The following is a 16650-nucleotide window of genomic DNA, read 5'->3' on the forward strand; positions in this document are numbered from 1 at the left end:
CTCTAATGAATATGCAGATAGTAAACTTGTGAGGAACCTAGAGTTTACTAGAAGACAGCCTATAAACATATTAGTGCTTCAAGAATCTATCAAACATAGTAGATCTTAAGAACCAATCCCATCTACCTCAATTGCAATAGAGAGTTTGGTATACAAGGCATCAGGTAAGGCCTGAGGAGCCATAAGCATTCCTTTTCCCCTTCAACGTAGTATCACTACTATAACATTTTTTCATGAACACTGCCAGTATTTGTAAAGATTTGAGTAATGAAGCCCCACTCTGAACTCTCCTGCAGATCAGACAGATGACTGTATAGGAGGAATACAAATCCGTCCAGAGCTTAAAGACATGTACATGAGTCATCCTGGAATAAAATAATATGTTTATCAGCAGAGTAGCCACAGGTATGGAACAGAGGTCCAATTCTCCTCCAACTAGAAAAAACAGTAAGAACAAAAATCTTTCTCTTTGTTAATAAAACATTTTCTCCTTTCCCAGACAAATAACTGATTTTTTTTTTTTTTTATAGTCAGAAGTAGAATGGATGAAAGTCTAGCTAGATAGGCTAGCCACGGATAATCCCCATATCTGACTTCCATTACTGGAAACATCATAGCTGGTAGAAAGTATGTTCTTTTTGGAATGAATTGTACAGAACTTCTCCCTGTATCATGGAACTTGCTGAAGGTAGATTTACTTGAAGTTCATTCCCATGGGAAATGAAAACTGTTAACTTCTTTGTAACTCAGATTTATTTTGTTTTTAATAGACCACTCATGCTAGCTAGACCCACAGAATGCATTCCGTTGTCTTGCCTGGGGATACAGACAGTATTGTTTCAAGTGGGTAGCCACATCTGAAGTTTCCAGAGTGGAACAGTCTTGAATCTTCAAGACTATGGAATAACATCAGTTCGTTCTGTATATGAATGATATGCATATGTATTCTGCCATATAATGCCATTCTTCAGCTGCAATGTAGATCCCTGCAACACCAAATACTTGTATCATTTTTTATGTATTTTCAGAAGAGCAAATTCAAATCAGACTGCCATCAATGCCAGAAACTTTCATTACCACCTCCACAGCAGTCTAGGCCACCTATCACTTCTGAATTATTTGTAAGATATATTTTCCTCCTGCTATGAAGATCATATGATCATAGCACCTTTGAGGTTGCCCAAAGCAGAATCAACTAGAACAGGTTGCTCAGAGTATTAAGATGTAATAAAAATCACTGTTTGTATTACCAGCAGAGACTGACATTTGCACAGGGGATAGCTGCAAAGCACAGAAGTGAAATTTCCCTCCCCACAAATTACACAATTTTTGTAAAGGCCTTGCTCCTGAGGAGAGGCTTCCAAAGAAAGAGCACCTATAACAAACTCAACTTGTATTTTGGTTGTGTTCTCAAGCCTAGTAAGTTTCACAACCGCACATGGAATCACAACTGGAAAAGTTTGTCAATCACGGCCTTCTCCTTTAATATCAACAAAAAAGCAGAACCAGCTGAGCGTAAAAGACCTCTCTAAGCACTTCTGCACACACATTCAGTGACTAGTGGCTGAACAAGATTTAACAAGTTAAGCATTTCCTTTTTTAATGGAAAGCTGACTCTGCATGCCATTTTTACAAGAGCTGGTTGAACTACTTAAGTTCACGCATATTATCAAGTTACAAATGACTTGTTATTTTCCTATTTTTTTTTAATTACTTGAAGGCCCGTGCCAAAATCACTATAGAGGTTTATCTTATGATAATGAGAATCTTTTGTGGAAAACTGCTCTCAGCTACCAACAATGGCTCTTCAATAGTGACCCTGCTTACCTGGTATAGCTGATCTGGCAGACAATCTATCTGAACCCACATCACCATCCTGAATGTGCCTGAAGGTAAAAGATTCTGGACCCTCAAACCATGAACAGTATCACATTGTAGAAATAACAGCTGACAACTTTGATTTTGGCCACTCCATAGCCGTTGCTTTTGGCCACTCCATAGCCATTGCTTTAGAGGTGGCAACTGGGTGCTGCCGGACAAGCAGCTGTAATACAGTATTTAGCATAAGTACTACCAGTAAAGTACCTCAGTGTCAATCACTCTTCCAATTTTCCATAACCTATACATCTATTATGAAGAGCTGATAGTAAAGAAAAGGGTTAATCTGAAAGAGGACTCCACCCCCAGAAAGGACCCTCATGTTCCTTTGCCATACACCTTCACTATAAGCTTGCTGGATTGGCCTAAGATGGCTTCTCTTCAAACATCAATTTTCATCCACGGTTTGTGTTCAGACTGGCCATCCCCATGCTACAAGCCATTTCCATATTCAACATATTGGTGTAAGAGTTTCTCTCATTATCCCGCTGATTTGGACTGTTCCATTTTGCGTAAAACAGTTCATTACATCAAACAGCCAGAAAATTACTCCAAAGACCAGAAATTACAAAATTCATTTCAGCTATAGAAGACTGAGAATACCTCACTCCAATTAATATTTGAGCAATTTATTTGAGCAGTCATCTCTGATTAGAAAGAGCAAAGTTTGAATTATTGGTTTGAAGCAAATAAAGCAAGGAGTTTAAGCTGGTTCTGTTATTTAAGAGAAAAACTCTAACACTGAGTGACAGATAGACAGATACATACATACATATATATGGAGAGAAATACAGGTGCATTGAGTGGAAGCAGGGAAAAATTCTCAATTCACCTCTCCTTGCAAAAAAGTATGGTTTCAATAAATTGTCTTTCACTGAATGCAGCTTTTTTCTTTTACATCTGCTATTGGAGAGCATAAATTCACATCTATTTTATAACTTCCTACTCCTCACTTGTTTGATCTGCACTTCATTTCCTTGGGTAAATAACTCCAATCTTTTCAATCCCTTGAAAAACTCTGCCATATCCTTCATATCAAACTCTCTACAATACTGTGATTTATCTTTTTTAAACTAATTGACAGTTAAGAACACACTTTGAATAGCAGATAAGAATTAAGGATTTTGTATAGAATGGCACTTCCTTCTCTATGCTTTTTTCCCCACTTCTGATTACAGCTATAAATTGGGTAATGATACCTCAACAAATTGCAATGATGCCCAAATTTTCTTGTTATATTAATAGTGTTAATTTAAGAACTTCTAAGACATAAAAATGGTATCATATTTTCTGCCTCCAAAACAGCTTTGCATACACCAACAATCAGTTTTACTTGTCATCCTGCTGTCCTTTCACACAGCTTGCTTAGTATTTCTGAATCTGACTAAACAGTTTTGAATTCTCAGTAAATACTGCTATTTCATAAATTAAATTCTACAGATGATTAATAGAAAATATTGAACAGCGTCTGATTTAAGACAAAATGTTAAGCTTCCTATAACTTAACATTTATTTCTGTTATTTCCTCTCAGAGACTTTTGTGACCCATGAAAATATTTTACCTCTCAGATCATGGCTTCTTTACTTAATAGCCTGGTGTGCAGAACGTCCAATTACATCTTTAAAAAGTATACGTAAATTAGAACTATATTAAAATTTAATCTATTATGCTATTACTGCAATCAAAAACCCTAGTAGATTAGTGAGGCACCATTGTCTTTGCAGAAGCAGTACTAACTACACTAGTACTACTAGTTAATATTACGGAGTCTACCATCAGTCTTTGTTGTCATCATATACTTCTATCTACAGGCAGTTGCCACTGTAAGGGATGAGAATTACCTGTGCATGGTTTTTCTTTAAGAGCGCCCAACAATTTTCAGACCTATTTCCTACACAAACAAAGTTTATGAGATCACTTGCAGAGTATTTGTTGGAAGCTCTCCTTCAGTAACTTAAAATCTATTGACCAATTTCTACCAAACTGGACTCAAGTACATTGAGGTTCTCCAAATTTGTGAAAACAAGCCAGATAGAGAACAGAGACCCTATTAATACTGCCAGTAAATGAATGAGGCTTACCACGGAGCAGGAAAAAAGGGAAAAAACCAGTACAAATACCCTAGCTATAGGAAATGCTTCAACAGAATTCAGATGCCAAAAAAACTCACCTGGCTTTAGAATAGATTCCTGTTTTCTAATAAGTTTTAAGTGTCAGACAGTTATGGCATTCATAATAATCTACTTCTGTACGGAGTTTGCTGTCAGAAGACTAAATTCAGGTCGCAAGCATAGCAGCTAAGTCAATCAACAGCAAGGTATCAAGTCATTGAAAACTATCCATTATTTCTGCTATCCATTAAGTGTTTTGTTAAAATGTAACTACCTTCGTTATTCTGCAGTTCTTTGTGTGTAGAAGGTAATTTATTACACCAACACACTAACATAAGTAAGCTAGCATTCAATTTAGCTTCCCACCCCCCAAAAATATAGGCACCTAAATTAATTACTATATTTTTAGAAATGTATACACTTTTGATGACTTTTTCTGTCCTTTTAATGATTAAAAAAACATTTTTCAGAGAATTAAGAAATGCAATATTAAAGATATGAGACTTTCTAATTATGCTAATTAGTTTATTTTCCTGGAAGCCTGTAATTAATGTTTTGCTGCCTCTCTGATACATTCTTTGTTCAACTTTTGTTTTAAGATGCAGGCCATAGCACCGCATAAGCACTTGAGTATTTCGAAGAGGCTACACAGCTTCTGACCTCTAGGGAGGAGGTGACTCTGCAAAAAAATTCTGTTTGCAAAGTCGTTTGAAATAAATATGACAATCTAAGTTGTTCCAGTCTCATCCCATATCTTTTTTTCTTTAAAACCATGTGTCCTGGTTTCAGCTGGGATAGAGTTAATTTTCTTTCTAGTGGCTGGTATAGTGCTATGTTTTGGATTCAGTATGAGAAGAATGTTGATAACACACTGATGTTTTCAGTTGTCCCTGAGTAGTGTTTAGACTAAGTCAGGGATTTTCCAGCTTCTCCTGCCCAGCCAGCAAGAAGGCTGGAGGGGCACAAGAAGCTGGGAGGGGACACAGCCAGGACAGCTGACCCAAACTGGCCAAAGGGGTATTCCATACCATTGTGACATCACGCCCAGTATATAAACTGGGGGGAGCTGGCCGGGGCAGATGGATCGTTGCTCGGGACCTAACTGGGCATTGGTCAGCGAGTGGTGAGCAACTGCATTGCGTATCGCTTGTTTTGTATATTCCAATTCTTTTGTTATTCTTGTCACTTTATTATTGTTATTATTATAATTCCTCCTTTCTGTCCTATTAAACTGTTCTTATCTCAATCCATGAGTTTTACTTTTTTTTTCCCCAATTCTCTCCCCTATCCCACTGGATGGGTGGAGGAAGTGAGTGAGCGGCTGCGTGGTGCCTAGTTTCTGGCTGGGGTTAAACCACGACACTACGTCTTGTAAACATGAAATATATAGCCTGTAACCTGTGTCAGACGACCTCAAGATCCCTCCCAAAAAAGTTAAGAGACTGATTCACAGATGTACTGGAACACAGAACTCCTATTGCAATCTGGCGCCTTGATATCTTTGAGAATCCGGGACATAGTCCAAAAAAACAAAACTGGAAAAGAGGTATTATCACCCTTGCAGCAGTCAGAGGCTCCAAGGTGGCAGAAAAAGCAAAGCATGAGTTATAAAAGGTGCTTCACTCTCCACACAATTAAATTAAATAGAGTACATTAAGATGCATCAGACACACAGGCAGAACGTCTTAAAAAGGCCCAATCCGAACGCAGTAACAGTAACCTGATAAGACTTCCATCATGACACCTTTTCTCAGCAGCCAAAAGCATAGGAACAAAGGAAAAAAAACTTGTTTTCTTTCAAACTCTGCATTTCCCACAGACAATAGAGCCTCATATTTTAGTTCAATCCTCTGTCTGATAAGTATCTGGCTTTTTTTTTTTCCCCTTCCCTCCAAACTGCAGACTTACAGGTCTTGGTGGATGAGAAGTGTGTGTATATGCAAGTGGGTTGATAGTAGTTTAAAAGTGTTAAAAGAAATATATATAGAAAAAATAGAGCAAGCGGGATTATATGCATCATCTTCTGTGGGGAAGAAAAACCAACAGAAAACACAGGGTATGAGATAAAGCACATCCGTCAGGGAAAGCAACAAAAAACAACTATGAAAGAGCAAGTAAAGGGAAAAAAAGTAGTATAAAATACATTAGAAGCACAGGTAAACAGATTTCATTATCTACTATAGGGAAGAAAAGACTGTTATGAAGGAAAAATTGTGAAATGTTGAGTTAAAACTTAATATATTTTACCCCAGCTTTTTAAGGAAATTAGTCACATGCAGGAAGTGTTTAGGGGGAGGGGGGGTGTCCCCCACTTGGAACTAGCTGGCTGAATTCAATCAAATTTGACAGAAAGGTAGAGGTCTCAAAGATAATTGCTTAAGAAAATGCTAAGTTCATGAAATCAAGATGCTATGAGTGTCCTGGCCAAGGGAAAGGCTGCAGTACGCCTTAAGACCTTATTAGACATTAAATGATCGACAATAGAATGAGACTATAAATGTTTCAAACAGGGGAAAAAAAAAATCCATTAGAGCTTACAATCATCTGTGATATTTAAAAAAAAAAAAAAAAAAAAAAAGGGGGGTGGGTAAGAAGCCAGGCTTCCACTGCTCAAGGAACTACTTTTTTAAAAAACTTCTTCCTCTCTCACCTGGGGAAAAAAGGAAGACATAGTAATACTTGGTATAGTATTCACCATCGGGAGTAGTAACAGACAGGTGCCAAAAGGCCCTTTTTATATGCAAAAGTGCTGTACAAAGCAGAACATTTTTATCTTCCTTTGGAGAAATCAAAGCAAGAGAGGCAAAGTGACTGCAAGGAAAAACAGCAGTGGAAAAGCTGGATGGAAAGAAAAGCCAAGTAACCCAAATCACCTTCCACCCACTACTCCAGTCTGCCTTCAGAACTAGCAGCATCCAACGCACAACATAATACATTTTCTGGAACCTGATTAAAACAGAACATACTTACACCATACAATAATCAGTTAGAAGCCTTTTTTTTTTTTTTAAAAGCTGTATCACTCTCTTGATTTGTTTTACACCAATCAACCCCTTCTTGAATTCACAAATATGCAGTTAATAGCCACTATGTGTTAACGTATTATCTCAACACAAATGATGAGCAGCAACTCCTCGGCTTTTTCAATAAAACCAGATTTTAGATAACCACGTATATTATCCATCTACCCTTTTAAAGCATAGCCAAGTCAGTATTTCATATTCAAAAATGGCATCTGCATGCCTGCTAAAAATTAATCTTTGCTACAATTTAAGGAAAGAGAAACTTCAGACGGTGTTCCACTGAATACCTTCTTGTGTCCTTGCTTATTTCCTAGCCTGATGGTACCAGAGAGGCAACTAATTTAAACCAGTGAATGATTTTCACGGGTTCTACAACGAAAGCATCTAGAATCCCAGATGACTGAATTTCACTAGCAAGCAATCTAGGATGCTTGGACACAACGAAGGTGAACACACTTAAGCAAACTACCAAAGCTTTGTCAATTAAACATTTCCGATTTAAGGACAACAAAGCAGAATTAGTTCAATTGTTTTCAACACAATTCTCCAGGTAAAATACCACAGACTCGTTGCACAAATAGATCTTGAAATATTTCACTTTTCAGGAAGCGCACCTTTCAACTTCAGACAACACCCAGCATCTGCACGCCAAGAGAAAAAGGAATGCAGTCATATGGAATCAGTTAACAATTACAGACAATAAACAAATCTACTGCAGTGAAAGATCCACTTTTGATATTAATAAGCAGTGATTCACATGAAGCGTCATATAGCTTTCCTTACTTATCGATTCATCACCCATACATTTAAAAGTCAAGTCATTACCATATGAAACGCTAGCTAAACGTAGTACATTTCAGCCGTTGGAGATGCAAACAAAAGAAAGGTCTCAGTCTTGAAAATGTGGGACTTTTACCTAAAATCCTGTTTCTAGCATACAAAGAAGAGGCATGTCCACGTTTAATAAAGCAGACCGAAATGCAGCACCTCGCTCCACTCCATGCTGTGAACACTTTCTATCTGTCCTTAGGTTTATTCTATTCTTTTTTTTTTTCCAAAAAGAATCCAAGTTATATCTTCCCAAGCCAAGGTACTCGTTTAAAACCGTGACTGCCGAAAAGGGTGGAAAACCGAACTAGAGCATTTAATCTGGTTAAATGCCACCGTGTCGCAATTAGATGTCACTGTACGTTCACTTCAATTCCGAAAGCACATGCAGCATGAAAGGAAGTCACGGCAATGTACCGCTCCAGGTGCAAGCGCATGCAGTGTATACACCCGGCATTAAAGCGAGCCCTTCAGCGCTCTGTACTTTCCCCCCACTCCGCCCGCGAGCGAAGCGGGCGCAGGGAAAGGCGTTCTGCTGGCCGGAGAAGTTGGAACCCACGTCCTTCTCCCGCTCCCAGCCGGCCGCGATCCCCAAGCCAGCCTAACAATGGTAGCAGTGTTCCGGCGGCCCGACCCGCCGCCACAACCGCACCGAATCCCCTCGCCCGTGCCCGCCTCTGCCCTCCCCGAGCCCCCCCCCCGGCGGCGCCGAGGGCAGAGCCCCCCGCCTCAGCCCGGCCCGCCGCTCGCACCTGGCGGCGGCTGACGTCACCCCCGCCCGGGCCGCCTGCCCGCTGACCCCGCTCCCGCGCCGCCCCACCTTCCCCGCCGGGCGATCCCCGCCGGCGGCGGGCACGCGGGGCCAGCGGTCTGGGCGGCGAGGAGAGGGAGAGGCAAGACGCCGAGCTCCGCCACGAGTGCGGCCCCCTCCCCTCCTCCGCCTCACAACACGCCCCCTCCTCTCCCTGCTGGCGGGGGAACGCTGCCTCCCTCCCTCCCTCCCGCCGCCGCTCCCCGCACGGGCGCGGACAAAGGGGAGGGGGCCAACACCTGGCGGCCGCCGAGGTCCCTTTGTGGGGCGGGCACGTCTCGCAGCGCCGGGGAAGGGGAGAGGGGGAAGCGGGCTCGGCAGCGTCCGCCCCGGGGGGGCCCTCCGAGGGAAGGGTACGGGGGTGGTGGTGGTGGTGGTGGGGAGGAGGAGGAGGGGGGCACTTACTGGCCGGCCCGGCTGCCGTCCGCCGCCGCCGCCCCCTCTCGCCTCACACCTTCACGCCGCTCAGCCTCAGCCCCTCCCTCCTCCTCCGCCGCTCGCCTCGCGCTGCCCCCGCGGCCGTTGGGGCGCTGGGAACTTCAAACGGCGCCTGCCATTCCGCGCGCGCCGCGGCCGACCGACCGACCGGCGGGTGGGGGGGTGACGGGGAGGGAGGCGGCGGGGGCGCGTGCGGCCCCGGCGGCGGCGCGGAGCTTCCCCCGAAGGCTTCACAATAGACACAGGACAGCGCGTGTGTGTGTGTGTGTGTGTGTGTGCGCGCGGGAGGAGGGGCCTCTACCCGGCGCGCCGAGGCGGGAGGGAGGGAGAGCTGTTTACCCGGCGGCCGGACCCGGCCCCCCAACTCCGGCGACGTGAGGGAAGGCTGAGGCGAGCCCACCCGCCTTCCCCCCCCCCCCCCCCACCCCGCGGGCGGCAGGTGGTACAGTCCGACCCGCCGGTTCCCACTCCCTAGCCATTGTGACGTGCCCGAAGCCGGCTGCTGGCGGCCAATCAGCGGGAGGGGGCGGGGCTCCCTGCCGCACAGCCCGTCCCCCCGGGCTGACCGGGCCGGAGGCGGCGGGAGCTGGGGGTGAGCCCCGGGCCCGGCGGCCGCCCTGCGGTGCCTGGCTCCCTGGTTGCGCAGCGACCGGCTCTGCTGCCGCCTCTCTGAGAGATGGCGAAAACCCTTTGTGTGCGGGAGGAGGCGCTCGCCCTCTCTGTTGAGTGTTTTCCCCTGCCGTTAAGCGAGGTGCGGGCGAGAGCCGGTGACAGGCCGTGACGGGCGGGAGGCCGGCGCCCCCGTCATCGGCCGCCGCGCCTTCCCCGGGAACGGGCCAGCGGAGAGTTCCCCCTGGCGCTCGTCTCCCCGGCGAGAGCGGTGCCATAAAATTCCTCGGCTCCGGGCGGCAGGACGGCAACAGCCGCCGCCATGGCACCCGCGCCGCCGGGGCGGCCCGTGCCGCGTTGCATGCTGGAGCTTGTAGTCCCGCCCGGGAGTCCTGAAAGGTTAAGCGCCAACAACTGCGCAGGGAGACGACCCCCCCGCCTCAAACTCCTGTATATCCCACAGAAGACCACAGTTTGTCCTTTACAGCGTATCTGCCGTTTTAATGAGCTGCCTTGTAAAGCGCAGCCCCAGCCCGCTCGTCCTGCGTGGGAAGGGGCACGGCGAGCTTCCGCGGAGCTGCCAGGACCCGCTCGTCCCGTCATCCCCCGCGCCAAAGATGTCGGCGGCGATCGCCGCGCTCGCCTCCTACGGCGGCTCCGACTCGGAGCCCGACTCGGAGCCCGAGGCCGAGGCCGGCTCCCAGCGCTCCGCTGTGCTCGCCAGCCGCGACGCCGTGCTGCACCTCCGCCCGCCGCCCGCCGCCGCCCCCCCGGCCCTGGCCGTCGACGCGGCCCCGGAAGTCGCCGTGAAGGTAGGCGTCCCTCCGCCGCCCTGGGGGACCGGGCCCGCCGCTGTGGCCGCACCGTCGAGCCTCGAGCGCTGCGAACGGCTTCGGGGCAGCCCCGGGGCGGAAAGAGCGGGGTACCGGGGCGGGAGGGGGGACGTTGCCGCCGCCCGGCCTTGCCCTGCCCCGCGGGAGGGCACGGGCGGGTGTCGGGGGGCTGGGCCGGAGGATCCCGCTGCGGCCGTGAAGCTTATCAAAGCGTATTATCTCAAAACCGTGCCTTCCTTGGGCCTCCTCAGATGCTCTTGTCTTCTGTTCCCCCGAGTTTAAGATGTTTTTCTGTGCGGTTCGCTTTTGTGATTCCAGACGGGAGGGGCAGGTGTTGGTTTGGTTCGGGGGTTTTAGTATAGGCAACTCATTTCTCATCGAAGGCAGGCGTCTCACCGCGGTGGCTGTCACTGTAGTAGCGTGTTGCTTCCAATTGTTCTGAAAAGTTTCCTACTTTGTGACAAAGAGGTGGACGGAACCTTTCACTTTGTTGCCATTAGTTAATTCATATGCTATCGCAACTGATCATATTTGCGCGTGCATGTTATATCATATGTATTGACTAGATGCGCATTTTCTTATCCCTTAGAGCCTTAGAAATATCTAACTTCTTGAATTGCAGCCTCTGGCAGGCCGTCTTGTACAGGCTTTGAAAGGAATGCTAATTAACATCTGTAATATCTTTTGAGTGTAAATGATGATAAGTAGCAAGTAGTATTGGCTGGGCTCTTCACCACTCTTAAGGCTGTAGCAACAGGTTTTCCCTTTGCCATGGCCGGCACAAAGGTTTATGCAGTTGCTTGGTGGCTGACATCAGGGAACTGATCTGAATTTAAAAAAAAAAAAAAAAAAAAAATTCTGGTGGAGTTATTTGTCCTTGAATCCGTTCCTTGTTCTGGTTTGCAATGTACCTGCACAAATGCTTTGCTGGCACACTTAAATGCCCAGTGCTGGAGTAGGAACAAGCAGCTGGAGGAAAGAGTTAGGTGTCAGTCGCATGTTCTGTTCAAAGCTGTTCACCAGGCTATGCCCTGAAAGGAGTATCCACCAGTACAACTAGGACTGTCTCTGTCACAGGCGCTCTGCTAACCAAGATAAAAAGGAACTGAGGGTTTTGAGTATCAAGATGTTTCATTAAAATGTTGTCTTAACATTCTAATTTGAGGTCATAGATGATGAGGTGCATATAACTAAAAAGATCAATTACTTCAAGTTGAGGCTTTCAGAATACACAGCATACTGGAGCTTCTTTTAGCACCACAACTTTCTTTGTGGAGTAACAGATCATTTTCTTGTACAGTGATATCAGGCTTTCTTTTCAGACTTTTACGGTTTAAGAAAGAAGTGCTGGTCTCATAGACAACATGCTCTCAACACCTTCCGTGTCTAAAAATGATGGCGTCCCACCAATCAGCAGTGAAAGCTTGCCAGTCACCCCCTCAGGAATTTACCCTAATTCTTTAAGATTAGAAAGTCCTTACTGAACAAATGTAAAAGACATGATGTTTGAGTGTAGGTCGCAAGAATTCTTTAAGTACAGGGTTGGAAAAACAGCAAGGTGAGTGAGGAGGAAGGCAGAGTTGCAGTTCATTAGTATCACGTGTGCAAATGTTCTGTCATGAATAAGGATCAAGTACTCTTAAGTGCATGGATATGTATTACACGAAGGACCAGCCATAGATAAGAAAAGATCGTTGTCCTGGTTTTGGCTGGGGTAGAGTTAATTTTCTTTCTAGTAGCTGGTACAGTGCTATGTTTTGGATTCAGTATGAGAAGAATGTTGATAACACACTGATGTTTTCAGTTGTCCCTGAGTAGTGTTTAGACTAAGTCAAGGATTTTTCAGCTTCTCATGCCCAGCCAGCAAGAAGGCTGGAGGGGCACAAGAAGTTAGGAGGGAACACAGCCAGGACAGCTGACCCAAACTGGCCAAAGGGGTATTCGATACCATTATGATATCATGCCCAGTATTTAAACTGGGGGGAGTTGGCCAGGGCAGGTGGATCGTTGCTCGGGACCTAACTGGGCATGGGTCAGCGAGTGGTGAGCAATTGCATTGTGCATCACTTGTTCTGTATATTCCAACTCTTTTATTATTATTATTATTATTGTCATTTTATTATTGTTATTATTATAATTCCTCCTTTCTGTCCTATTAAACTGCTCTTATCTGAGTCCATGAGTTTTACCTTTTTTTTTTTTTTTTTTTTTTTTTTCCCTGATTCTCTCCCCTATCCCACTGGATGGGGGGGAAGTGAGTGAGCAGCTGCGTGGTGCTTAGCTGCTGGCTGGGGTTAAACCACGACGATGGTGGTGAGAAGGGAGGCTAGAAGGGTCATACAATAAATATAAACAACAGCTGCGTACAAGTGCATTTTTGGCAGTTGAGAATGTAAATCTTAAGTGGTTGGTGTTCTGCATCCTAGTTGTAATCATTGTACCTGTTTCTGGTTCAGGATTTTGACCTGTTAACTTGCACAGACGTTATGCGTTCCTCACTCTCTTTATTAGCAAGGCATAACTGTTAGCACACTCAGCTACAGCATTTGGGTTTTTTGTTGCTACTTAAATGTTCATATCAAATATAGCCCTAAGAACTTACTCCAAGATGTATTCCTTTATTCTGTGGAAATCTGCTGAGTCCTTGCCTCAAAGTACATCATAGATATATAAAATCATATTTCTGTGAAAATAATTTTTCTATAATTGAAAACTGTACTAATGGTTTGTAACTGTGTTTTAAAAGTTTGAAGGGATGGCTTTTGTTGCACCCTTTTCTTACATTCTCCTTATTAAAATAGGCCTATTGCTGATCTTGATGTTAAATTACTCATAATATATAGCATTGAGTTATAATTATTGGTTACTTCAATCCAGCAATACTTCTACTTTCATTTTAAATTGGAAAGCCAACTTGGTGAAAGTCTGCTACTCTTTTTAGCACCACTAAAGTGCTGAAAATGTTACAGTACCTGAGGGAAGACAACAGAGGAAGAAAGTGTGCACTTCTGGTCCCTTCATCCAGAAAAGGATACGGTATAACTGCAAAAAGTTATAAGAGGGGCAGTAGGGCTGAAGAAGCCTTCTGTGTGAGGAATTAATTGAGGAAGCCAAAACTGAAAAAGAGATGACTGAGGTGAAAAGTATGACAGGGACTTACAAAATCATTTAATGGCATGGGGAGGGGTTGAATACTCGCTGCCTCTTCCAGTACAGCAACTATAAGCTAACTAGTAGGAGCTGGGTTCAAAACAAACAAAAGGATGCAGTTCTTCACGCAACATGTATTCGGGCTATTCCCTTGCCAAGAAATATTGTGTATGCAAGAAGTTTACACTGCTACAAGGAGAGTCTGGACAAGTACTTGGAAGAGATCCATTGAAGGAAGGGGTGTCAGTAAATACACAGATTTCTTCAAGCTCACCAAGTCTTCCGACTTGAAAATATTTGGCTGTTGAGAGAGTGCAGAAGTAATATCATGTACGCTTGCCCTGTTCTTACTCTCCCCTAGGCGTCAAGTTATCGTAAGGCTGATGTCTTCTTTTGTGGGGAGAGCGGATAGGTTAATCAAGGTATTTTCTTACTGCAAATACATCATCAGGTAGCTGGTAAGCATGACACTGTTGTTGGTAGAGGCTGTCCACAAAGGGAAGGGAGCCCACTTGCTCACAGCCAGGGCTGGGAAATGTCTTCCCTCTAGCAGTGGTTATCGCAAGGGGCAGGACATATGGAATAGTTTTGTGGTGTCCTCAGCACTTGCACCATGAGAGTTGGAGGTTCAGTACTTCTGCTTGTCCATTTCATCATGAGTGGACTTTCATTCAGAGAAAAGTCAGGTCCTGTGACTTCTGCACGGATTTGTGTCAATTCGTTGACTTGTTGATGTAGATGCGGCTCTTCTCAGCTTCCTTGTAGTTGTGGGTTTTGTATGGAAAAAATAAAGTCCTGTTCTCCTTCTTGTCTCTAAGATACAGTAGGTTCCTCCACTCGTGGCAGAAGCAGATCTCACAAAGCATAGCTCAACCATCCTGTCTGACTTCGTAGTAACTGCAGCGGCTAAGCATGCACCATCTTGGTGCTTTGGCACTGTTTTTCTATGGATGTTTTTTGCCTTAATCAGCTTCATGGTGAGATTTAAGGCAGTTAAAAGCAATGGTAGGTATGGCCTTTTTCACTCTGTGATGTCTCCTATAAGCCACACATGTGGCTTATCTCCCTTCCTCCCTCCCATAGAGCAACACCAGTGCTTTCTGCTACTAATCAGGCCTCACACAGGCAGGGGTTCTTGTTGTCTGTTGCTCCAGCCTACTTTAAGGAGAAATAGAGCCCACCTGAAGTAAGGCCTTAGGCCTTTCTGCTCTGTAAGAGCATCTTGCTGCAGGTTGGGTAGCTCCAGGACGGTTGTGTTGACTGGTTATTGTAGGGTATGACCCTATTGAGAACTTGAGGCACCAGGTAGGAATTGGCTGTAGAGATCCCTTCCCCAGCATGGCAGTGCCCGTGATACTGGGCTAGGCGGGCTCTTCCTCTCTTGTGCTCTTAAAGCAATCAGTTTTGTGAACTGATTAACTACGGTTAACACCGCGAGAAGAAACCCAGTATATGTTTAAGTGATGGAAGTCTGATGGTCTAGAGCTCCTTTGCTGTTAGCTATCCAGAAACTGGCTAAGTAAAGTGTGTTTGTTAGTGGTGGCTTTTATGTGTGGAGTGAATTAGACTAATTAAGAACATAAACTGAAAAAGTCAAATACAGATGCTCATTTACTTGGTCCTTAACACCAGTGCATTATGAATGTTCATTCAGTGTTTTAATAATGCTGGCTTTGATTTGAAAGTAGAGGCCAGCATGTGTTTCAAGTCCTATAACACAGCGGTTTCCTTTTTTCACTCTAAACTTCTTATTTTAGGATTCTAAGTTATATTTTGCTAGACATTGCCAAAACCAATTATAATTAATTTTTCTACAGCTTCTACTGATATGAAAAAATCACCCTAAGATTGTTCAGGAAGTATTTACCTTCACTATTAAATTAAAAATGCTGAAGGAAATTCAGGAAACTGCACATTCTGTGAAGAAATCACTTTTACAGGAAATGTTGCAGCTATAAGCTTTGCTTTTGGAGAGAATGTTTACTGTTTGATCTCTATCAGTTCAGGGTGAGACTTGGATGGGGGCAGATTTTATGATATTTATCTACAGTATCTTGTTCACTGGTTTTGAGGAGAGGATACTCAACTGGGCTGAAATCAACTGCACTGGCCTGGCCCAGTACAGGAGCTGGAGGGTTTGTGTTGTCTTTAATGTGGGAAGGGGTTGGACGTCTCGGGTCTAATTCTCTGTTGAATCTAGTTTACCTTTGCCACTATGCAGGTGTCCAGAAAAATACTACTTCAGGGGAAGAAATAGACTTCAGTCACATTTCTTAATGTTCTTTAAAATCTAATCCCTGCCCAGCTATGGAGAGAGGAAAGATACAAAGTCAGTGTGTGACCATTCTGTAGCAGTGATGAACATCAGTGACCTGGGAGGTGTTATTTGTTAGGAATCTTTTGGCTTCTTTTAATATGGTGGGTTTTCCTGCTTTCTTTGACGCAAAATATCTTGTAGAGAATAGATGTTTAGAACTTGTCATCCTGCAAGATGCTGGGAATCTAGCCTAGTTCAATAAAACCAGTTAACATATGCTTTTCTTGCAGGTTTATTTTTATTCTGTTGAAGTTAGTGGGATGGACATTTACTGTTAAGAGTGTACAAATGGGTAGAATGACTAAAAGCTGATAACAACCAAATCTTAATGTTGGGACTTCACTGTAAATGCCATTCCTCTCTTGGTACTAAACCTGAAAATCTTTAGAATAATACTGTCTATTTGACAGCCCAAGTGGTTTATGCAAGTATTGGTAAGTGACAAGTTGCTTAAGCCTCTGGCTCATGGGATGGAGTCTTAATTTACCACGTTTTAGTTTAATGGATAATTAAAACTAATTAAATCTTATGCAAAGCAGGCTGCCCTTTTTAGCTATTTGGCTAATTAGTGATGAATTTACCTGAGGAGAGGGAACATTGTGGGTTTATTATCTAAAATGTCCAGGGAAAAAAAACCATATAGACATCACA

General features: G+C 44.3%; 2 protein-coding genes across 4 annotated transcripts in view; one reads left to right on the forward strand and one right to left on the reverse strand.

Moving 5' to 3' along the window:
• WASF1 (WASP family member 1) overlaps positions 1 to 9458 on the reverse strand; it is a 103005-nt gene extending 93547 nt beyond the window's left edge. For all 3 annotated transcript variants that reach the window (XM_030005635.2, XM_030005649.2, XM_030005643.2), the window contains exon 1: positions 9058 to 9458. The gene's annotated coding sequence lies outside the window, so the exon portion shown is untranslated. The remainder of the gene's footprint in view (positions 1 to 9057) is intronic.
• Positions 9459 to 10090: 632 nt separating this feature from the next.
• Positions 10091 to 16650, forward strand: part of CDC40 (cell division cycle 40) — a 42667-nt gene continuing 36107 nt past the window's right edge. Inside the window, exon 1 of the mRNA XM_030001223.2 lies at positions 10091 to 10511. Coding sequence (XP_029857083.1) covers positions 10203 to 10511 — 309 coding nt within the window. The 5' untranslated portion in view covers positions 10091 to 10202. The remainder of the gene's footprint in view (positions 10512 to 16650) is intronic.

Source organism: Aquila chrysaetos, chromosome 2 (assembly GCF_900496995.4).
Source record: "Aquila chrysaetos chrysaetos chromosome 2, bAquChr1.4, whole genome shotgun sequence".
NCBI classification, from domain to species: Eukaryota; Metazoa; Chordata; class Aves; order Accipitriformes; family Accipitridae; genus Aquila; species Aquila chrysaetos.